Source organism: Zootoca vivipara, chromosome 2 (assembly GCF_965207765.1).
Source record: "Zootoca vivipara chromosome 2, rZooViv2.hap1.1, whole genome shotgun sequence".
Lineage (NCBI taxonomy): Eukaryota > Metazoa > Chordata > Lepidosauria > Squamata > Lacertidae > Zootoca > Zootoca vivipara.
In genome coordinates, this window is record NC_142584.1 from 41,991,358 (window position 1) to 42,014,384 (window position 23,027).

At 39.8% G+C, this 23,027-nt stretch overlaps 1 protein-coding gene across 1 annotated transcript in view; it reads right to left on the reverse strand.

The window, feature by feature from the left end:
* The window catches only part of GABRB2 (gamma-aminobutyric acid type A receptor subunit beta2), a 101,129-nt gene that overhangs the window by 43,887 nt on the left and 34,215 nt on the right, over positions 1 to 23,027 (reverse strand). Inside the window, exon 5 of the mRNA XM_088661742.1 lies at positions 9,854 to 9,936. Within this exon, the coding sequence (XP_088517868.1) occupies positions 9,854 to 9,936 (83 nt within the window). The remainder of the gene's footprint in view (positions 1 to 9,853; positions 9,937 to 23,027) is intronic.

The following is a 23,027-nucleotide window of genomic DNA, read 5'->3' on the forward strand; positions in this document are numbered from 1 at the left end:
TTCATTATTCCCTACAAAAATAGCTGTTCAGTTCCAGCAGGTTTAAAATCTTGTTGCAGCTGTTATAACAACCGGACATCTTCAAAGCCTGAAATTCATCATTTCCCCATGCCAGGAGGTAGGGGATATTTATAGAGTCATTTACAAAGCTAAATTATTGGTTCAGAAGCAATGTGTAATGAATGAGGCAACTCCGTTTTCCTAAAAGATTTTGCAGAAATACCTAGGGTACTCAGCTTCCCTACTTGTCTAGATGCAAAAAGTGTAACAGGAATGAAAATACCTGTTCTAACCTAACATGAACTTGCATGTTTTCTAGAGGGGAGCATCTTTTATGTTGCTTACTGGCCTGGATCATAAAGAATCACATATTTAGTTAAACAAAATGTCATAGACATATTGAATGCAGTGATAGTGCAGTGTTGCTTGTTGAATATGAGACAATGGAATATGAGACAAAGACCCACAAAAAAAGAATCTTTCAGTGCAACTAAGGACAAAAAGATTGACCAGTATTAGTTCTGAAATGCAGCAGAAACTCCAGGCAGTACTTTATTTTTGGAAAAGAACTGGAGAATGCCTCTACCAGCATGCATTCACTCTGGGATAATCCATTTGCCAATAGTGATGCCAAAAAAAAAATCAAACTCCCGATATATTTATTTTGAAATTTTAAAGTATGGATTTACTAACTCTGCTCCTAAACTGGACATAAAGGACAGCCAATGAGTTACTTAGTTAATCTCAGAATTCCAACGAACACAGCTTACACTCATGAAGATTGATGCAATTCTCCAATATATAAAGTTTGCTGTTTGATATTCTATCCAAGGCACACTAATTACACTTCCTCACTTTTTCTTAAAAGCAGATGTCATTTGCTAGATTTTTAGAGCAGATAATGAACAGCAATGAGCATACAATTAACTCTCTCCACGGTTTCACACAGTGAAAAATGAACAGGACTCCACATGCTTCTGTTCTTCAAAATGCAAACATAGGTATTGTTTTGTAAAATGTCTTATAGAGCAGCAAGATAACACATTATATGTCTACTAGCAATAACAGAAATTTGGTATTCATGAGGGTTGCACAGCAGATCTAAAGTATCACATTTTAACAAGAAATCAATACCCCTACTTTCCTGGGAGCAAGCCCCTTTAACCCTACTGGCACTTTCTTCTGAGTAGGCATGTATAGGATTGCACTCAAAAGTAAGACCCAGTGAGCCTACTGAAACTTATTCCCAGGTAAGTGTTATAAGACTGCAGTTTTGTTTTAAATCAAACAAAACAAAAACATCCCAAAAGACAAGGAAGAATAAAACTGAACAGCAGTAACAAAACTTTTTTCCACTGAAGGATGGCTTTTTGTGCTTCATACTGTACTTTGACCTGGAAGCTGTACGCCGGCTGCCTTGGCCAATAAAGTGAGATGAGCAACGCGACCCCAGAGTCGGACACGACTGGACCTAATGGTCAGGGGTCCCTTTACCTTTACCTTTACTGTACTTTTATTTAGATGTTTCTGATTACTCTGTAAGCCACCTTGAATCCTGGTTTAGGAAAAGGCAGGGATATTATACAATCATGGAATCCTAGAATTGGAAGGGACCCAAAGGTCACTTAGTCCAACCCCCTGCAATGCAGGAATCTCAGTTAAAGCAGCCATAACAGATGGCCATCCAACCTCTGCTTATAAACCTCCAAGGAAGGAGAGTCCACAACCTCTGCAAGGGAGACTGTTCTACTGTTGAACAGCTCTCACTGTCAGAAAGATTTTTCTGTATGTTTAGATGGAATTTCCTTTCTTGTAACTTGAAGCCATGTTAGAGCCCTTAAGATATTTGTAAGTGGCTATCACATCTCCTCTCATTCTCCTCTTTTCCAAGCTAAACATACCCAGCTTCTTCACTGCTCCCCATAAGTCTTGGTTTCCAGACCCTTGACCATCTTGGTTGCCCTCCTCTGCACACGTTCCGGCTTGTCAACATCCTTCTTAAATTGGGGTGCCCAGAATTGGACACAATATTCCAGGTGTGGTTCGACACTATTATTACTATTTAATAATAATAATAATAATAATAATAATAATAATAATAATTTATTATTTGTACCCCTAGCTGAGTCTCCCCAAGCAACTCTGGGCAGCTCCCAATCGAATGTTAAAACATTAAATATTAAAAACTTCCCTAAACAGGGCTGCCTTCAGATGTCTTTTAAAAATAGGATAGCTGCTTATTTCCTTGAACCTGATGGAAGGGTGTTCCACAGGGCGGGTGCCACTACTGAGATTATTATTCTATTCTATTCCAATATTATAATAATAATAATAATAATAATAATAATAATAATAATAATAATAATACAATATTATATTATTATATTATATTATATTATATTATATTATATTATATTATATTATATTATATTATATTATATTATTAGTAGTAGTACTTTAGTACATATATGTAAACACAACATATATGCAGACAATGTTATGTAAGTCAGATATATATAAACCCCATTTAAATAACTCTTCGCAATTAATAAGAATCACAATATGCACGTGTTTTGTACTTTGTGATCTGAATCCTAGTACAAACTGCAGTTTGAGAAGCTACTTTCTGAACATGTTAAAATGCTCACATTGTATACAGTCCTTTCATGCCACTGGACCAAGCTAGAATGCACATCGGAGAAACCACAATTTTTTGAAGACATGCCCCTCCTTCTCTTACAGCCTCCCTCAGTATGGAAATGGCAAACATCCTTAGCAGAACCATGGTCCTTCCTCTATATGCATTCTGAGGTGGTGCAGTCTTATGACAGAAGAATTGCGACAACCACCACACGTTTGAAACACCCCTTATTTAAGCTTGTTCAATACCTTGGAAAGGATAGCCAAGGGGCTGCTTTTACTGAACAAGGATATCTATTTCTAGCAGAACAGGAAGTATTCTTCAACACAAGAAAAGCATTTTAAAAACATTTTTCTGCAGTCCCCTTGAGTGTGCAGAAAGCTGTAAAAAGAAGGGATCTGTCAAGAAAACCTTTAAATGAGATTGCATGTAATCTTATGTGTGGTATAAGAAAATGGGGGGATGGGACCTTAGCCTTTGATTCAAAATCTCTTTCATGTTCAGCTGCTAGAGGAAAAGGTACATCCCAGGGCAACTGCCACTCAGAGAAGTTATCTATGGTATGCACATTTGCTCTCTATGTGCCACAAATTAATTTTACTATTCTCAAATTCATCTTTTCAATGAAAGCTATTTGTTTTATTTGAAAATGTATCTCGTCAAAACTATTTAGTGCACTGTTTATTATCATCATTTCTGTGGTTATTATAAACTGTGAAACAAATTAGACTTTTTGTGTGCATATGTGGCCGTGCATTTGCTTCTTCCTTCACAATTGTGAGCAATCAATTCAGGAAGTTCCCATTTTGTCTAAACCGGGAAATTATGCTTGCCAGCATCAGAAAAAGTCAGGATATTGAACACAAGTTTGAAATTAGTTTTCAAATGTGGCATGTGAACATACAGAGTCTACTTTTAGCTATCCTGACCATCACCCATTGAAAGGCTTGCCCTTCATGTATTTGCCTAATTTTGTTTAAAAGGCCAGCACTAAAATCAGTGTACATATATTGTGTAAATATGTGCTTTTAATCGTTCTGAACATATAATCAGTTTCATTGTATAATTAAGGTCTAGCATTACGACAAAAATAGTTTCTATTTATTCGCTATCTATATGGTTGCTAATCTGATAAGTTTCTGCCATGCTTCCTCCTCCCCTAGTTATCTTGTTCCTAAATTAGCCACCCACCCTAAAAAAGCAAACAAACACTAGTTTAGCCTTTTCTCATAGTGAGATACTATCTGGATGATCAGGGGGTCTCTAGTTGGCCTTTTATGTAACTTCTCCAGTGCTGGGATAACCTTTTTTTAGATGAAGCAACTATAACTGTTTATATTAGCAATGAACAAACTCATAACATTAAGTGCAACTTTCTTATTCCTTTTAGTGAATTCTCCATTATGGTTCCTATCTCTCTTTTTTGTGGGGGGTGGATAGACCTCATCTGCTGACTTTAGGTTTTTTTTTAAACAAAAAATCTAGGTCACCTTTCAGCTATTGCTTGAATTTATTCTGTCCTCGTGCCTCTCCGCTTTGTGCTGTGCTCCATCTCATCTAGCTTTAAGTTTTCATATTTAGCTGCTTTCTCCAGCCCAGTTTGTTCCTTTCTTTCAGATTTCAGCTGCTGTTTTGACTTCCTTACTGAAATCCTGTCAACTGACCCCTTGGATTTTGGATTACTTTTCTGGTAAATAATTATGGGCTCCATCATGATTTGCCTTCCTTTAGAGCAGGGACAAAGAACTTGTAGCCCTCTCAGAGCAAACCATACTGGGGCTGGGAATCAGGGTGTGACTAAAATACATGACTATTTACATTTGTTGTGGGAGCAGATGTGCACCCCTGAAAAATACCCTACTGTACCAGGCGAGGAGATGACAAAACTCAAGACTATGCTGAATAACTTCTAAGGAATGACTAATACCAAGATAAACTAAACCTAAACCCCTGAAAAATAACCTAGCGTAACTGATTTTAAAGATTGTGTTGAGACCATTTTTAGTGTGCTGTGCACCCTAAAGTAAAGCATATAATTTATGGTAGAAAGCAAAAATGACCTAATCCCATGTTTCCAGAAGCTAAAAGTGCTTGAAAATGTTAGAACTGTAGTTGAATTTTGTTGTTGTTGTTATGCTGGTTTTTGTTGTTGCTAAAAATACATTGTTATAGCTTCCGAGAATGATCTGCCATTTTTTTAAAAAAACAAACAGCAACACACCCTTACACCTTATCCAGGCTACTTTGGGAGCAGAGTAACTTTGTGAGCAATAGAAGTTGACAGGAGCCAATGAAGCTGACAGGCTTATAACTGTGTATAAGCTGCATGGTGCATGATGTCTTATTCTTTCATGGCCACCTATGGTTTGATAATATATTTCTTTTTAAACGTGACAGAAAAAGAGGGAGAGAATAAAAATTCTACCACTAGTCCAGTTTCAGCAAATGCACAATACAGGTTTAGTCTGTAAAGTTGTGGGGCTGTGTCATGGAAGTTACTCCTACAAGGGTTAATGCCCTTTGAAATGGATGACAAGTCTGAAATGTAGAACTGCCACGGTCCAGAGCTGTCTGTGTGACACCATATCTTAGTACGAACTAGCAAGGTCACCAACAAGTGAAGGCTACTAGCTTGTGTCAGGGTAGTTTGGAAATTATGGAGAAAGAAAACCACACCATGTGAACACGCCCCTTGCAAAAAGAACTGCAGCACAATTTCCTCAATACGCTTTAAAAAGGGCACCCTGCTGTCTCCTTGCCAAGTCTTTACCACAGAGAGATTAAAGGATGCTGAAGATAAACAAATAATATCTGACCAATTTTCCTTGTGATATGCAGTTCCTACGTTTAAATGGTGGGAAGCATTTTTTTAAGAGAAAAACTTCACTTATCACAGCAGGTATTTCTTGACTGCAAACAATCGTCGTATTCCACAAAAGTAGCATGGGGGGGGGGAATAAAAGAATCCTAGGAAATAGAGAACAAGCAAAAATAAGCAAACCATTTAAAACTTTGTGGTAATTCTGAACAATGCAGTAGTGATAACTCACCCAAAGGGGAATTAAAGTTGAGTATCACAATTCTGAAAATTCAAAATATTCCAGAAAAATCTTATTGGCCTTACAAGAAAACAGAAAGACACACACCAATGTGGGTAAGGGGCTTCTGAAAATATGTGTGTCCCTCATGAAGCAATAACATGGTGGCTGTAAAGAATTAATGGTGCTTTGATTAAGTACTATAATGGGGACAAGAGAAAGATGACTCTGAGACAGAACTCTTCATTAAATAGATCACAGCATTGTGACAAAAGGAAGAAGAAATTGACTGTTATCCTCAAAATCATCATCACACCACTGAAATCAATGGTATGAGTGGAACATGATTAGCTGAATGTTTCCAAAATCAGCTTAAATGATTTTCTGGTTGTATCTGTAAGCTACACACCATAGCTTTTACATATGGATGGTGTCATCTGAAAACCAGTATCCAGCAATTCCCGTGTTTCTTTGTTTTATTTATTTATACATTTAATGAGAGAAACCGGTGTTCTGTGAACTGCAGAAAAACATCTGTTTGCCTCTAGCACAGAGGCTCATTTGTTAACACACAGCTAATATTGGAACACAGGAAAAAAAATGTTGGTGGAAAGGGAAAAGTCTGAATTGAGGGATAATGTAGAAATAGATTTTGTCCACTTAATAAAATAAAAAAGGAGGGAAAGGAGGGAAATGCACTACAATTCTATTTTTCTGGGAGAACATGTCCCAAGGGCTCTGCAGACAGGACTGAGTTATATAATATTGAAAAGAAAAGTGGTGAAGGACATAGGGCAAGAGTGCAGAGAAGACTGGGAGCCTGAGGGCATGGGAACCAGGGATATTAAAACAACAACAACATTCATGTAAGCAGGCTTTCCCTCTTCCACTGTCCTCAACCTACTTATACCCCCTCCCAAAAAATTGTTCCTGTGATAGTACAGAGAGGGAAACTAAGATGGAGGAAGCAGTTGGTGTAAACTGGGTTCCCCTTATGTGAAATGAGGAAGAAAATGAAACCAATATATTTGGCAGGAACTGGTGCAAGGCTGCTGTGGAGGAAAGGAAGAAATGATGGATAAGGGCACCCAGGGACTAGGAAGATTGTAGGAGCCCAAGAATTTGCTCAGCAGCAGAACATGTTGGGGAGGGGAGGCGAGGGGAGTTGCCCTGCAGTTTGGGGATGGACAAGGTAGTGGCAAGGTTGAGGGAGCTCTGGGTTGGTGACAGCACCATCCAGCCGCATCCCAGGAAGTGTTATGTCACTGGGAGGCTGATTTGTTGTTCCCTAACGCGGGTGGTGCTGTGGTCTAAACCACAGAGCCTAGGGCTTGCCAATCAGAAGGTTGGTGGTTGAAATCCCCACAATGGGGCGAGTTCCCGTTGCTCAGTCCCTGCTCCTGCCAATCTAGCAGTTTGAAAGCACGTCAAAGTGCAAGTAGATAAATAGGTACCGCTCCGGCAGGAAGGTAAACAGCATTTCCGTGCACTGCTCTGGTTCGCCAGAAGCGGCTTAGTCATGCTGGTCACATGACCTGGAAACTGTACACTGGCTCCCTCGGCCAATAAAACGAGATGAGCGCCGCAACTCCAGAGTCGTTTGCAACTGAACCTAACGGTCAGGGGTCCCTTTAGCTTTTAACATCAGGATACATGAATCAACAAGAGGCAGGCTAAAGATCCTGGCTTGTTAGGAAGCAGTAAGCCATGCTCTGGGTTTGGATGTATTAGAGACATGCAGAATAAATGATGATGTGCAAATTTCATTTCTATATCTAAGCCAGGAATATGACGGATCTGAAAGTAAGGCCAAATGTGCATAAGCACTCTTGCTTTTCCTTAATTTAAACATTTTCCTATGCTGTGGATTCTGATTCCACCTTCAGATTCCCTTGTTTGTTCTAGTATGCCTATATCGTTATAAGCAACTGGCACCAATTTTTATAAACGGCTTGTTCTACACTTACCCAACCAATCCATTCATCCATATACCTACCCATACACTTCTTTCCAGGTGTAACCCTGGAATAAACTACATGAATAATATCCATCTATACTTTCTCTCTAATTGTAGAATTTACTTAATTTCTTTCTTCTGTATTGTAGTACCATTTTTGTACCTTCAAGTGCCGTTTCAGTTGTTTTTCATATATCCTAAATGTGCTTTGCCGAAAGCATTTTGGGGGCTGCCTTATGACCTAATTCACCTACACAGAAAATATTGCACTCCCTTTACACGCATATATTTAGTACCAAACTAAATGAAATGTAAGGCATTCCATCCTGCTGATACTATATAAAAAAGCACAAAGCTGGCAATATGTCTTATAAATTGTGCTAGTACTTTCTCAGACAGATATAAGTGGAAGGAAAATTTGCCTTCCCATAGTATTTTATGTTGCTGTTACTAATTCTGGGTCATTATTGCTGAACTGGAAACAACCGCAGAATATTGAGAAATCCAGGTCACAGGGAGTAATTCAACATCATGCTATTTTGATCGTTCCACCAGCACCAGCATTTCTGCTTACCAGATGGAACAAGCACCCTCTCCTTCTCCCTGCACACTGGTCTGGGGGAATCTTCTGATCCTCCAAAGTGAATTGGGGGAGGAGACCACAGGGAGAGGAGAGAAGAGGGAATTCTTTGGGTTGGCTTCTGGGCCACAGTTTCCACTAATATAATTCAATGGTTTGGTTTTTCTCTGTTTGCTAACAATGCACCATTGCTAGCTATATACCACACACACACATAATTAATCATACATGTATAATCAATAAGCAAAGGCAGCAATTATTAATTATCCTTAAATATTACAAGTAAAATACTAAAATATGCATTGGGTAGGTTAAACATCAAATTTTGGTTTCATGGCAAGATTCAGCATCATTTTGCCAATTAATAATAATAATAATAATGGAGGGACTCATCAATTCAGTGCCACACGGAACCATGACACCACAGCTCATTAACAAACCACGATGGAGTGCTTCGAATGCAGAAGGAAGGGTTGGAATTGAAGCAATAGTGGATGGGCATAAACTGTCAGCTTTGTATTAAGGCCTAAACAACACCCACCCACCCACCTACCTTTAAGGTCATCCAGCACTAGGGATGCTTGAATCTGTCAATTTCAGCATCTCGCAGTTTCTCATTTGTCCAATCAATAGGTGAGATATAAATGTATATTAGGAGAAAGTAGCATATAATGCTGATGAATTTTTATGATATATATATAAAACGTCATCAGCATTATATGCTATTTCCTCCTAATATACACATTTCTGTACTGTATGCAATTTCACCTTATACAAACATTTGCTTTTGTGATTTTCATTAATATATGTGTTCTTATGCCATTTTGTATGTACTGCATGGCTGCAGAATTGCACGACAAAATTTGGAGAAGTGTGAATTTTGAAGGGTGGCCGTGTTTCACTTTGCTTCTTGTTTCGAAAAGTGCAAATTACGCAAGATTACATTTAAATGCAAACTGAAATGGGATCCATCCCAGTTCCTCTCCAGCACCTTATCCTCCTGCATGAGCGCTTCAACAAACACACCTAATCAACTGAATATGTCAACTAACTTGCTGCACACAATATTTACTTATAAAGTTATCATTAATGTTTTATGTTCTTGCGCAGAAAATTCAGAATTTGCAATATAAACACGGGGGGGGGGGAATCAAATATATGAATCAGTACAAAGAGGCAGGAAATAATAATGAAAGTAAATACACATGATAAAGCAATCACGTTTGCGCTGGGAAGCCTAATTACAGTGGTGCATACACCATCTACTTCAATGACCAGTCTAAACCCTTCATTTAAAAAACCTGAAGCAAATAGCAATCCTGTTCAGCAGCAGAAAAGGATAAAGAATTGATAGTAATCCTCATGCTCCTCGCATGAACTCCAAAAGACATTTGAGTGAGACTTTTAAAGCTGAAAATTGTCCATCAAACACACAAAGTAAGTTCCTCTAATCCTTGTGCCACAAATTACTAATCCATCTGGAGAGCTAAATTTGTTTTGTGTGTTTACAAGGATCTAAATGTCATCAGACACACAGACAACTAGGTTAGTAGCATGTGGGTGCAGGGGGAAACATTAAACGTCTGAATCAGTTTGAGTAAGTAGGATTTTCAAAAAGAAAAAGAAGAAGTACTTACAGCTCTCTATCTCCAGTGTGCAGTTTTGTTCATCCAGGGGGTATCTTCGTAGATCCATCATACATGCAGCTGTTGTTGTAATTCTAGGAAAAAAGCACATACAAAAGCTAGTTTTGTGGATTTTGTTCAGTCTACTTGAAATACAGGCAAGGTCCAAGAAAAGTCAAGAAAACAATCCACATTTGCAATAAAACAGTCTATATTTTAGCCTGATTTTAGAACAAGCTGAATGCCATTTATATTGCCTTATGAGGCATTAGTCTTTTTTAGTCATGATTTCACTTCCCGTAGTCATAAACCAGTGGTGGGTGGGCCATAGGCAAAAAGGTATGAAAAAGAAATAGGTTCCAAATGCATGCACACACCCTTCTATTCTTAATCCAGGTAAACAAAAGGCATCATCACAGTTAAATGACACATTCTAGCCTAGCAAAAGCACTTGGGGAGGGAATGCAGTATGGTAAGTCAGAGGTATGGTGTGGATGAGAAATATTCCCTGCTAAGTGCAGATCATTATAGAACATCACCAGAACTGGCCACCATCCCCCCAAAAAACGGTCACACAACATGTGGTTGTGTGAATCACTCTTTAGGCTTACGAATCTCAGATAAATTAAAAACCCAACAAGCAAGTTTTCTGGAACCAGTTCCTCTCATCTTGGGACAAAGAATGAGGGAGTACATTGAGACAGAGCTTTTGGTACAGCACCATCTCAGAAGAGCATGATGTCTCATGTATCCTGGAGTCTGCTGGAAAGAGGCAGAACTGTCCGTGACTAATATTTCTTGCTAGTTCTGCCAGGGAAAGGGAAAGGAATAGTGAGAGTGAGTAACTCTTCTGTGAAACCCATCATGAAGTTGTGTAGCCCTTCAGCGCTGAAACACCACAGCCAACCAAATCTATACAGAAATTACCTTTTGTAATGGCCTTTTTTCTCTCACAGAAGCCATGGCTCTACCACCTTTTATTTCTTTTCTTTTGCTTAATGACTACAGCTTTGGTCTGAGGTTTTGAATGTTAATAGAAAATTCTAATAATTGTATTTTTCTTCACAAACACAGCATTTCCTTACTCACATCTAATAGGGTGTCGGCATCCCACTTCCACACAAAAGAGTATATAAACTTAGGGCAAACATTCTGAGAACTTGTGCACAAAATATGTAGAGTAAGGTAAGTATTTAAAGTTCCTAGCTTCCTACCCACCACACCCAGCAGAAAACAGGTATGCAATGAGAGGGCAGATTTGAATTCCTCATTAGCAATTTTCAGTATAAAAATATTTTCTGCACCTGATTTCATACTTTTATTAAAACCCTTATCAGAAGTCTCCCATGTGCAATGACTAAGCTCTGGTGACTCTCGTGTCTGAAATAGTTACAAAAGCTGTGCACTTGTAGCTCTGCCCAGTGTTCACTTCTGCTTCTTGGAAGCATGCCTGCTTTGTGACAGTTGGAAAGGCTGGCAGCAGACCCAGTTATAATATATGGAAATCTGAGGACAAAAATGCCTTGTGATTAATTTCTCTCCTGCACGGAGAGATCAGCTTTGAAGAAAAATGGTTATGGCTTTTAGCAACAGTATTTTCTTCTTTTCTTTTAATTTGCTGCCTGTTGTAAAATTCAGGATAATTCTGTTTCCAGGTCCCTTGTGGAAAAAATAAAATAAATTCAAAGCTTCCCTTCTACTTGGGCATTAAGATGAAGTGGGGCATTTCAAGAAACCCTGAATTATAGTGACATAATCCCCACTCCCCAACATGTGAACTTTTCAACAGATTTGGGACTTTAAAGTACTTGGTCTAGCTTGTGGGGTAGAAAAAATACTGCCACAATCTGCTATTCTTCTGCTTTGCTTTGTTTTGCTTCTGGATTTTTTTCAATCGAGGTGAATGAAAGCGCTTGTGCCCATGGATGAAATAAAGCATAAAAGGGATGTTGATATGATGTTTCACACCATATCTCTTGGTTCATGGTTTGAGAAGGGAATTACAGTCTGCAAGTTCAGATGCTGACAGCAATCATCAGAATCTTATTGACCATGAGAATCATGTGATACCAGAAATCCAATATACTGTCCTTGCCTGCTCTATGAGCGCCCAAGTGGAGCAGGGCCTATGAGGCACAGTGAGGCGACCACCTCAGGCAGCAGAGCCCACTTGGGGCAACAGATCCAAATGTCAACTTTTCTTTCCCTTTGCCTTGTTCCTGACGTAGATCTTCCCTGATCCCTTCTTCCCTGGCAGGGAGGAGGGGCGTCATTTTGGAATCCGCCTCAGGTGCCAAAATGTCTTTGGCCAGCACTTATGTGGTGTATGTAATACAACATCATTGCACTCTACGTATAGAATCAAACTGGGGAGACCCAAGTTCAAATCTCTACTCAGCCATGATGTTCACTGGGTGAATTTGAGCTAGTCTGTTTATCTCAGCTTACACTATACAATAAGCAGAACCTAGGAAGGGCATTGCTTGTAGCTGACTGTGTCCACCTCTTAAGAACTGTAGGAACTGCAGTTCACCCCTCACACTGCTACGATTCCCAGCACCCTCAACAAACTACAGTTCACAGGATTCTTTGGGGGAAGCTGTGTGCTCTAAATATATGGTGTGTATGCAAACTTCTTCAACTTGTGTCTTGTTTTGTCAGCCTTCTGCATTTTTAATGCTCACATCCACTTTTACTATCTCTTTCTGCTAGATTGTATTGGCTTACATACAACTATTATCGACTTTAATCTCAAGGAAGTAATGGTTAGATGAAATCTTTTTATTCATCCATCAAATTAGATTATTGCTATTTTAAGCACCCTGCCAGCAAATGGTGCTCCTCAGTACAATTTGTTCATAGAATTTATTAAATAAGTTACTTAATTTTTTAAAATAAAAAACCCAGTATCAGAAAGTTTTAAATGTCCTATATATGCTGTAAGCCACCCAGAGTGGCTGGGGAAACCCAGTCAGATGGACGGGTATAAATAATAAACATTATTATTATTATTATTATTATTATTATTATTATTATTATTATTATGGTTGCTTCCAAACTTTCACGGCCCTCTTTTTTTTGTGTGTCTAAAGAAAAAAAATATTAAATTGAAACCAAAAGACATTTTGGCTAATGCAAAAATTGTATGCCATCTGCAGTATGTCCTGCTACATAAATACAGCACAAACCAGCATCTAAGTGGTCACTTCATCATCAGGTTTAAGCTTAAACTCTTCAACCTTTAAGCTAGACAGCTGCAGAATCACAATTTGCAGTCTATGTAGGAGGATTTCTGTGATTCTATGATTCTATAACTCACAGAATGCCACATTTGGCCATAACACAGAGGAAAGCTGAGAAACAGGCACATAATTGAGTTAAGATTACAGTATAGTCTATCGCTTGACTGATTTTAATAACAAATACAGCTATAGTTATGGGGTCATTAGATGTGTCTGGTGTAGGAGTTGATGGCCCTATGTCAAAAAAAGAAAAATGTAGCTAGGCTAGGAGATGGCTCATATGTTTAAAGAAATGGCTGAATAAATCTGAGTGATGTGCATGCTTCTTCTGGTACATAAAGAGCTATGTGAAATCAGGACTAACTGTTTGGGCCAGCTCATCTGCTATTAGTTACCTACCTATGTATCAAATTTATATGCGGCCCTCCTTCCCAAAGGAGCCCAGGGCAACAAACATATCTCTAATAAAAGCACAATGTGTGTGTCTACACACACACACACACACACACACACACACACACACAGCCACATTTTAAAACTGTTTAGAAATCTAAAAAACAATGAAACACAATAAAAACATGTCTGAATAGGCCTGCCAAAAGATCTTTTCAGAAACCTAAAAGAATGTGATGCCTGCAGGAAGTTCCAAAATCACTGAACAACATTTGTAGAAGTGCTAGTTCTGCAGATTGAAGTCATAGAATCATAGAATCATAGAGTTGGAAGAAACCACAAGGGCCATCCAGTCCAACCCCCTGCCAAGCAGGAAACACCATCAAAGCATTCTTGACATATGGCTGTCAATCCTCTGCTTAAAGACCCCCAAAGAAGGAGACACCACCACATTCCTTGGCAGCAAATTCCACTGCCGAAGTGATCAAGTAGACTTAAAGTAAAAAATTCTACAGGAAAAAAACCTGTACAAATTGCATTTTATTGGTTCAAGATCTCATTAAACAGCTGCCACTACATCTCCCTTTAATATTCTTTTAAGTCTGTTTTGATAAGGATAGCACCTTGATGTGGATATCACTTAGTTTACATTCCCCTCCTTAAAGCATCACCACCATTAATTTAATAACATTCTAATTTTACTTTAATTTTCCCCCACTGTTCAATTCAGTACTGAAGTCCATAAAAAAAACTTCTAATGCTTTCAATTGGACTGGAAAGTGCCTCCTCCGTCTGCTATCCATTCCATAGTTCTTTCCATCTTCCTTACCGCTAGGACACTGCACATTGTCCCAGCAATCTTGTAGATGACAGATTTAGATTGTAGTGAAAATCAGATGAACAGATGAATCTTAGAGGAAATTAAATGAGGTAAAACAGGCAAGAAGTGAACAGATGATACAGATGAAATCTCTCACTCCGTTAGCAAATAAATATACAAAAATTGCAAACAGAACATTTAACATAACTAATGCAATTTTGTGGGGCGGAAACCCTTATTTTTTAAGGCAGAGAAAGAAAGATGGTCGAAAAAAATAATGGCATCTTTCTATCGTATTTGTTCATAGTAAAAATAATTGACGAGGAAAGTATTGGGGTCGTAGGGATTTGAACAATATTTGAACAATATTTATGAAAAAATATATATTTCTAAAAAAATTACAATGACTTATACATGTTGACGGGAATGTGCAATTCATTCTGGGACAGACCATCTAAAGGAGAGGCCATAAAATGGGCCACATTAGGAATAATACAAAGCCAATTGGATTTCTTAATTTTAAATAGTTTGGAGAGAAAAGGATGACAGAGGTGGAAAACTGCAGCAGCATCCTGGATACAGTTTCACATTCAAAACAATGTAGCTAATCCAGGGACATCTGCATCAAATCAAGAAGAGGGGCAAACCCTGTGAGAAATAATGCCTGACGGGTTGAGAATGGCAACAGAGATTCTAGGCTGCCAAATCTGAGCCTTGAAGAGCTGGAAAGCCCACAATTCTACTTGGACAGAAAGGGACATGAACACAGACTGGGAAAACAGATAGTGCCCACCTCAGCTCTTACCCAAATAAATTCTAACCCACAGTGCTATTTTCCTAGAAAAAGAGATGATGGACCTCACAATGATTGCCTACTTTGTTCTTTTATAATGGCAATGGTGTCTACCTGAGAGGTGCCAGAACTGAGTTCCAGTGAGTTCTGGTGAAAAAATGTCCTGCTTACCCAAATACTTGCCTCTTACCCAAAGGAATCCTAATGCCTCACTAAAATTATCAACATACACACATACAACTTGAATGGCTACAGGAAAGCACCGCCCTTTAGAGATTGCTCCAAAATGCTGCCACTGGAAGAGGTGGAACTGCGTGGTTCTTGAGTGACTTTTGTACATTAATTGATGTTTGCTGTACTGTGGTTTTTAAGAAAGCACTCCTATAAAATACAGTTTTGTAAACTGAATAAATGCAAGTTTAAAGTGGCAAGCTGAAGTTCCTATCTTTCGTTTTCTTACTTATGCATTGATAAAACTAACTCCAAGATCCAAATACAGAAATGGCTGCTTGCAATATACACGGGGATAGTATATTGAGACACTGGGGAGATAATGATACAATGAAAGAATCCAACAAAAAGATCCTTTTTAAAGGATAGAGCTTATCAAAAGAAGCCTACAGCGCTGACTAAATCCTCTATTTTATGAATTGACTTTGTGAGAGATTGTTCTGTGGCACTGGCTACATGATGTAAGGACTTTCTAAGCCGTGCTAATGTGGCTTCCCAACCTGGAGTGAATGGAGGCTTTAGCTCTTGTTTTTTAAAAAATGGTTATGTGTATGTAGTTAATCTCATTCCCACTTTATTTTATTTAAAAATAAAGTAAGGCTACATAGAACTATTCCTATTTTTCCATGCACACCATTAAGTGTAATTTTGTAATTCAATTATTTATATTTTAATGCTATCCCATTTTGAAATTGCAGAACAATCTGCTTCCAAGAAATCCAAACACCATATAACTGAATAGGAACATTTATAGCTTTTCAGCTGAGTGCACAGCTCATTGAAATTCTAACAATAAAACCCAAAAGGAAACCAAACACTCCACTCTTTTGAAACCTGGCCAGTTCTCCCACCTTCTTGCTTAACTAAAGAAATATGAATGCCTCTCTAAAATTAGAAACATACATACAATTATTTGCCTCTTAACGAAGATGTTTCCTCATACCCCACTCTATCCACAGTGTGCATCTTTCTCTTTTAGCAACCTTAACTTTCCATCCATCCTTCCCCCTTCTACCCTCTTAACTATTTGACTAGCTAATCCTACCAGGTGGCCATGTTTATAGAATTCCATTCCTCATCCAACTTTTTCAATCAAGCTCAAAATTTCCAAAAGATTCCCCCCCCATCCCCTAAGAAAAAGGCCATGTGCAAAATTTTCTCTGAGCCAGCCCATTATTTTTTTGTGGCAGCCACCATTTCCTTCTACATTGCCTCAGAAGAACACTTCATTCTGTCTAACATTTTTACACCTCAAACCGGGACCATGTGTCTTCTGGGACATACTCCCAGGTGAGTCATGTGACCCATACCCCTTGTTCTCACCCCCAAAAGTGTGTGTGTGTGGGGTGTTTGTGGGGAGACCTTGCACAGCTCTGATAAAAGCGCTTATTTGGTGCAAGAGCACAGCATGAGAGACGGCAGCACCCCAAATGGCCTCTGAGATCCTGTGTGTGGGAAAAATATGACATTTTTTCCCTGGGTTGCTTGGGAGGTATGTCACTTTGTGAAGGATGAGATTCATCACTGGAAGCCCTGCACAAAGGCTCCTGCTTGCAGACTGGAGCTTTCCCCCTTCTCCCTGCTTCCAAATTGGCTTGGGGGGGGGGGGGAGTTCAGGACAACTCCCAGACAAACAACGGGGAGGCAGGGGGAGGGGATCATTTTTTTCTAGCTAGCCCTGACAGAGCAATTGCCTGACTGCAATGTTAAGTTCATCCCTAGGTCTGGGAAACTGTGGAGAATACAAAACAGAGGCCAGGCGCCAACACCGAAGCCACTGCAGAAGCAGCTACAGAAAAGAAAAACTCGGGGAAGAATAATAAAGCTGTGCTACTGCCACTGCTCATGATGATTCCCAACCGTGTAAAACTGTTACAGAATTTCTCTTCCCCATGGAAAAATTCAGTCACATTGTCCTCCAATCTCTCAGTCGCAAATACAGGCCAGAACGTCGAGAAACCTTCTGCACAGTTTTACTGTCAACAAACTCCAAAGTGAGACATCACAGCAAAATGAAAGAACTGTCCAGAATAGAATAGAATAATAAAATATAATAAAATAAACCCAAAGACAGGAGCATGAGAGCTGCCAAGTCATGATACAGTGACAGGTATAGTCCCTGCATACACCTGGGGGGCAGAGCCCACAGAAAAGGCTGTTTATTTAAGTCTTTGAGCCACAAATCTTCTGCCACTAAGCTCATATAGTACTAAACCCTCAAGATCATGCCACAATCCAGAATACAAACTTATCTGCCAAGCAGATAATTCAAGTAAGCAAGGTACACTCAGGCTTTTAAGGGTCTGTAAAGCTGCAGCCCCTGCCCTACAACATATTTATTATTTTAGGGCTACTGCTGTTTTTATAGTTTTTATGGATCTGTGTTTTACATTAAAAGTTAATATTTATTATTGTCTTGAGTTTGTATTTAAGCTTGCATTTAAAAAATAATAATTACAAAGGAGGAGTAGGATTTTAAAAAGAAACATTCAAGGAATTAAGAATCTAGAAAACACTGACCTATTTGAGAGATACAAAACAGCAAGGCAATGCATTTACCCTTCCCAATCCTGTCTCTTATGCACACAGGCAGGGTTCATATATCTACTATAACATTAGTATTATTTATTGAATTTATATACCGCCCTATACCCATACAACCACATAATCTCTCTCTCTCTCTCTCTCTCTCTCTCTCTCTCTCTCTCTCTCTCTCCCCTACACCCCCAGCTTAAAAGTACTAACTATTTTCAGTTGTGCTTGTGAGCGTACACTGACTCCAGCAGGCAACACCTTCACTGCCCTTCCACTTGCTGATGCTTGCACAAGCTGCCCACTAAGGCTCTTCATCGCCTGCCCTTCCCTACCGGCTGCCTTTCTTTAGCCACCCTAATGCATGGAGATAATATACTTAAGCGTTTCACAAAGCTGTCCACAAAATACCTCGCCAAAGGCTCCTAAGTAAGCTTAGCAGTCATGGAATAAAAGGAGAGGTTATCTTGTGGAGCAGGAACTAGTTAAACAGCAGGATGCCGAGAGTAGGAATAAAAGGCAAATTCTGTGCTAGGGATCATTAGGAAAGGGACTGAAAGCAAAACTGCCAATGTCACAATGCCATTATACAAATCTGTGGTGCAACCACATTTTGGACTAGTGTGTACGGTTTTGGTCGCCCCCCCCCACACTTCAAAAAGGATATTGCTGAGTTGAAAAAGGTTCAGAAAAAGATCGAGGGGAAGGAGAAACTGCCCTTTGAAGAAACTTGGGGCTTTTTAATTCAGAGAAGAGGCGAGTCAAATGCAACAGGATAGAAGTGTACAAAATTTTGCATGGCATGGTGAAAGTGAAGAGAAGCATTTCTACCTCTCTCAGAGCACAGGAACACAAAGTGCTTGGTGTTTTTGGGTTTGTTTTCCCCCTCTCTTCCTTTGGTCTCAATAGGAGGGGGAACAAGTACTCAAACCTAAGGGGTGGTGTACTTAACCCCCCTCATCCAGGGGTCCATTGGGGCAACCGGATCAAAAGCCTCCCTCAATCTACTCCATTGCACCCTCTCTTCTTCCCCCTGCTGTGCAGAAATGCTAAAGAGTGTTCTCCTTCATGGAGAGCACGTGCTGCGGTTGGGGCTGGCAAAACACCCTCCTCTTGCTGTGAGGGCGGGATCGTTTGGATGGCCACAACTGGGATTGGAGAATTTAGGTTGCTGGGCAGATTTTCATGTTGCCAATTTAGATGGACAGCCTACTGGGTATATATTCTGGGCCTGCAGAGCGAAGGGGGCTTTTATTTGCTGAGAGCTCCGGATCACCCGCCCACCCACCCTTTAGTTAGGCAGTTGTGCTTGACCTTGCTATGCCTCTCATGGGGTCACCTGCTTTGAGGCAGGGGCCTGGTAGGAATTTTTTCCATTTGGCTGATTGGCTGGTGCCACTTGGTTTTCGCCTACTGCGTAGCAATTCGTCACAACTTGTAAGGTTGCTGGCGGTTAGGCATTGGTTAAATAAATTGGTTGGTGGAGTGGTCAGGATTGGTTGTGCTTGACCCTCCAGTGGTTGCTGTAGGGGAAATGGTTGGCTGTGCCTGACCCTACAATGCTGCTGCTGCTGCTGCTGCTGCAGGGAATTCCATTAAAGGAATCCAGGGGCTTGCCATGCTTTTGTCCGTACCCCTACAAGGGGCTAGGGCCACAGAAGAGCCCCTGGGAGCAGCTGGCGGGCGGAAGTCAGTCGTAACCAATGCCTAAGCAACCACTCACATTTTGTATTTAAATAAAGTTGTGGCCAAAATTATGCCAAAAACCAAAACTTAAATTTCTGTGTGAAGTGTGAATTTATTGGGGGGTGTTTTGGGGACCTCTACATGCAAATCAGATTTTCCATAGCTCATAGGAGAAGAATGAGTGTTCATATATTTGCAGTACAATCCCACACGTCTACTCAGAAGTTAGACTGGCTGAGTTCAATGGGGCTGAGACCCAACACAGTACGTACAGGATTGCAACCTTATTCTTTCAAGGTATAGGAAGGCCACAACCTTGAGTGCTAGAAGGCTATGCCTATTACAAGCCCTGAGAACATAAATTGTTTTGCAAACAACAGTTTCTAGTGGCCAGTGCCACAATCAGGCAATTCTGGCATCTAGGATCTATTCTGTTATAATGCTTTTTTTTTTTAAGTGGATGTAGTTCTTTTCCTTCTGGTTTGATTTTTTGACATCTCCCTCTGGCCCTGTAGCATATTTCCCATCTGTTCATACAGATGGCACATTCCAGCAAAGTCAAAGAAACTGGTGTCCCAACATTCCAATATATTATGCTATACTTGTATGGGCATGTTGCAAAATACTGGGGAAAGGAAGCCATTTCAACTTCCTCAGGAAAATGAAAGAATAAATACAAATACAGAAAATTGATCCTCCCAGTTGGCCTTTTGTAACTAACATTAGAACAACAGGACTATCTTGCAAAGGGCCTTCAATTGGTTAGCCTTAAAGCAAAGTGTAAAAAAAGCCTTTTGTGACTTTCATCCATATTGGGAGTCTTCAGACTGCCTCTAAGCTTCAGTTAAACTCCCTGCCAAGGAGAAATCTGCAAGAAGACTTCTCCAGGTTTTGTCTCTTTGTAGACAGAGCTGGTATAGTTGGGCAAATAATTAAAAACACAAGCTGATCTTCCCATTCCAGGCTTGGCACAATCGTAAATATATAATGTGGTCTTTGAGCTTTTAAAATAAAAGGACGTTGGTAGCAGAAGCTTACACAAGGACTTCTGCCAGCCCAAATGGGTTCCCCCCTCGCCCCCCATTGCAATTGACTTATGGGTGTTGTGAGAAGCCCCATAACAGCACAAGGGGGGGAGGAAAGAAAAGTGGGATTGTTGTACCCAGCAAGCTGAAAAACTTCTGCTTTACAGAATAATTGCTATAGCAGTATGTTGAATTCCTCCCAGTATAAATAATAAGAACGGAATTCTAAGCTTGCTTTCTTAGCTGTCAGACCTGCTGTGTTTAATGGGACTTGGAATGCTTCAGACAGGTGTTTCTTGTAGGATGGATGCATGACTTTTTTCTTTTTCTTTTTTTTGTGGTATTCACACAACATTGTTGGTACAAAAATGTCAGCCCGTATTCCACCCCCACACTTACACTTCATAAGAAATAAATTAAGTAAGTTTTTAAACACGAGTCCTGTGGCTAACAACACATTTGCATTATTAAGCCCCCATATGGAAGTACCCTACTTCTCAAGCAACTGTGTTTGCAATTGGAGCCTAAGTGTTATTAGTTTCTCCCAAATATGGAATCCTACCAGGTTGCAATCTAGTTTTAAAGTTGAGTTTCAGGAGACACTAATCGTCACATAAAGTAGCAATCAGTTCTCTAATGTTCTTACATAAAATTAGTCATCCCTCCTCCTTGATCACACATATTTGCCTCCTGCTGCCTTTAAAAAGGTGGGTTAGAAAACAGATTCCTGGTTTTCTTCTTCTTCTTTAATCTCTGTAAGGCAAGCCATAGAATGCCCACAGAAGCTCAGTTTCCAAAAACCCACTAGAACTTCATGGTTGTCAAGTGCTGAATCATCATTTAAAACATGCCATAACATCATGGTAGCAAGAATAAGCTTGCTCTTCTGAAACAGTTCACACCACGGAGAAGTGATCATCTTTCTTTCTTTCTTTTCTCCAAGGGGACAAGTTTTTAGGCAGTGAAGTTTGAGAGTTTAAAATTAGGGTATTTTATGACAGATCTAAGCATTCTGCAGCAAACAACAGTCTGGGAATCCAGGCTGTTGCTTCTCTGCAGTAAAGGATTTTTAGGGGATAAGCAGCATCTGGGTGGAAATGCCAAGCTGTTTCCCATCTTTTCTATGACCCCCTCAATGCCACGTTGTTCCCAGTCAGGGTTCTGAAATGGAAAATAGCAGGTGAGGGGAGGGCTAAGCATTCTACTTCTTGCCATGTCTCCTCTACTAATCTCTATTCCCCACTCCTAACCTGCTTTACAATAGAAAAGAAATAGACATTTGGAGGCAGCCCTGTTTAGGGAAGCTTTTAATGTTTAATAGATTATTTTATTTTAATGTTTTGTTGGAAGCCGCCCAGAGTGGCTGGGGAAACCCAGCCAGATGGGCGGGGTATAAATAATAAATTAAATTTAAAAAATTACCGGTAATTAAAAGCAAAAACTGAGATCTTAGGGCTGATCCTGACTTTTGTTGTTTAGTGGGTCCATTCTTGTTCACCTTTAATTTCCTAGAACCATCTCCAGAAACCTGTGTTTCTTTGTCCACTCTTGGGTAGTGCTTAACCTGATTTTTCTGAGTGTATCTGTCTTGCTCCACCCCCTGTGCATGTCAGGAGTGGACTCAGAGGGGCTCTTCCTAGGAGGAGTGGTTGAAGGTGTTCTAGGCTTTCATGACTCCCTGCTAGCTAGCTCCTCCTCCCATGTTGTTAAGAGGAGTTCTTAGGGGCACTGTGGGCTTCTGAGTTATTGGTCCTTCCTCTTCCCTCTCCCTTCTCTGAAGACACTGGGTCCTTTTACTTTTTAGAGGACCAGTTTTGTGATTATGCAGAGATGTGATAAAATGAGGACAGGGGTAGGAGCTGATTATTTTTTGACAGGGTCATTTGGCAAATGAGGGGGGAATGCAGGCAATAATAACTGGAAGCATGCAGTTCAACCGTTGGGAACTCTAATAAAAAACTGGCAGGGGAGGGGTGCATGGAGTGAAAGGGAGGAGAGGAGACTGACTCACCTCTAGATACAGGAGAAGCAAAGTATAGATGGGCCCTTAGACTTTAAAAACAACACTTGACAGCTCTGAAATATTCTACCACAATTGTAATTGTGATGCCCTGCCAGCGTCATCATCTTTATACTGATGGAAGCTCAGTTGCTACAAATATACTTTATTTTGATGTGGATATAAGCTGTTTGGAAAACTCACTTGCAACGCAAGGTCAAAAATTAAAAGATGATAAGGTGGTGTCTCATGTACAATGTAGATGTCAAAATGAATTCTTACCCTTTGAATGTTTACAATATACTAGTGCAGGAAAACTAGTATTTCAGAAATATGCTGCAGCAGTGCAGCTAAAGTCAAGAAGGTAAGCAGAGCATTTTTTTCAAAGGTTAAGCATGTATCTTTCATACACACATGTAATCAAGCACATATAGAAAAATGTTTTCGGGGGGGGGGGACTCTGCT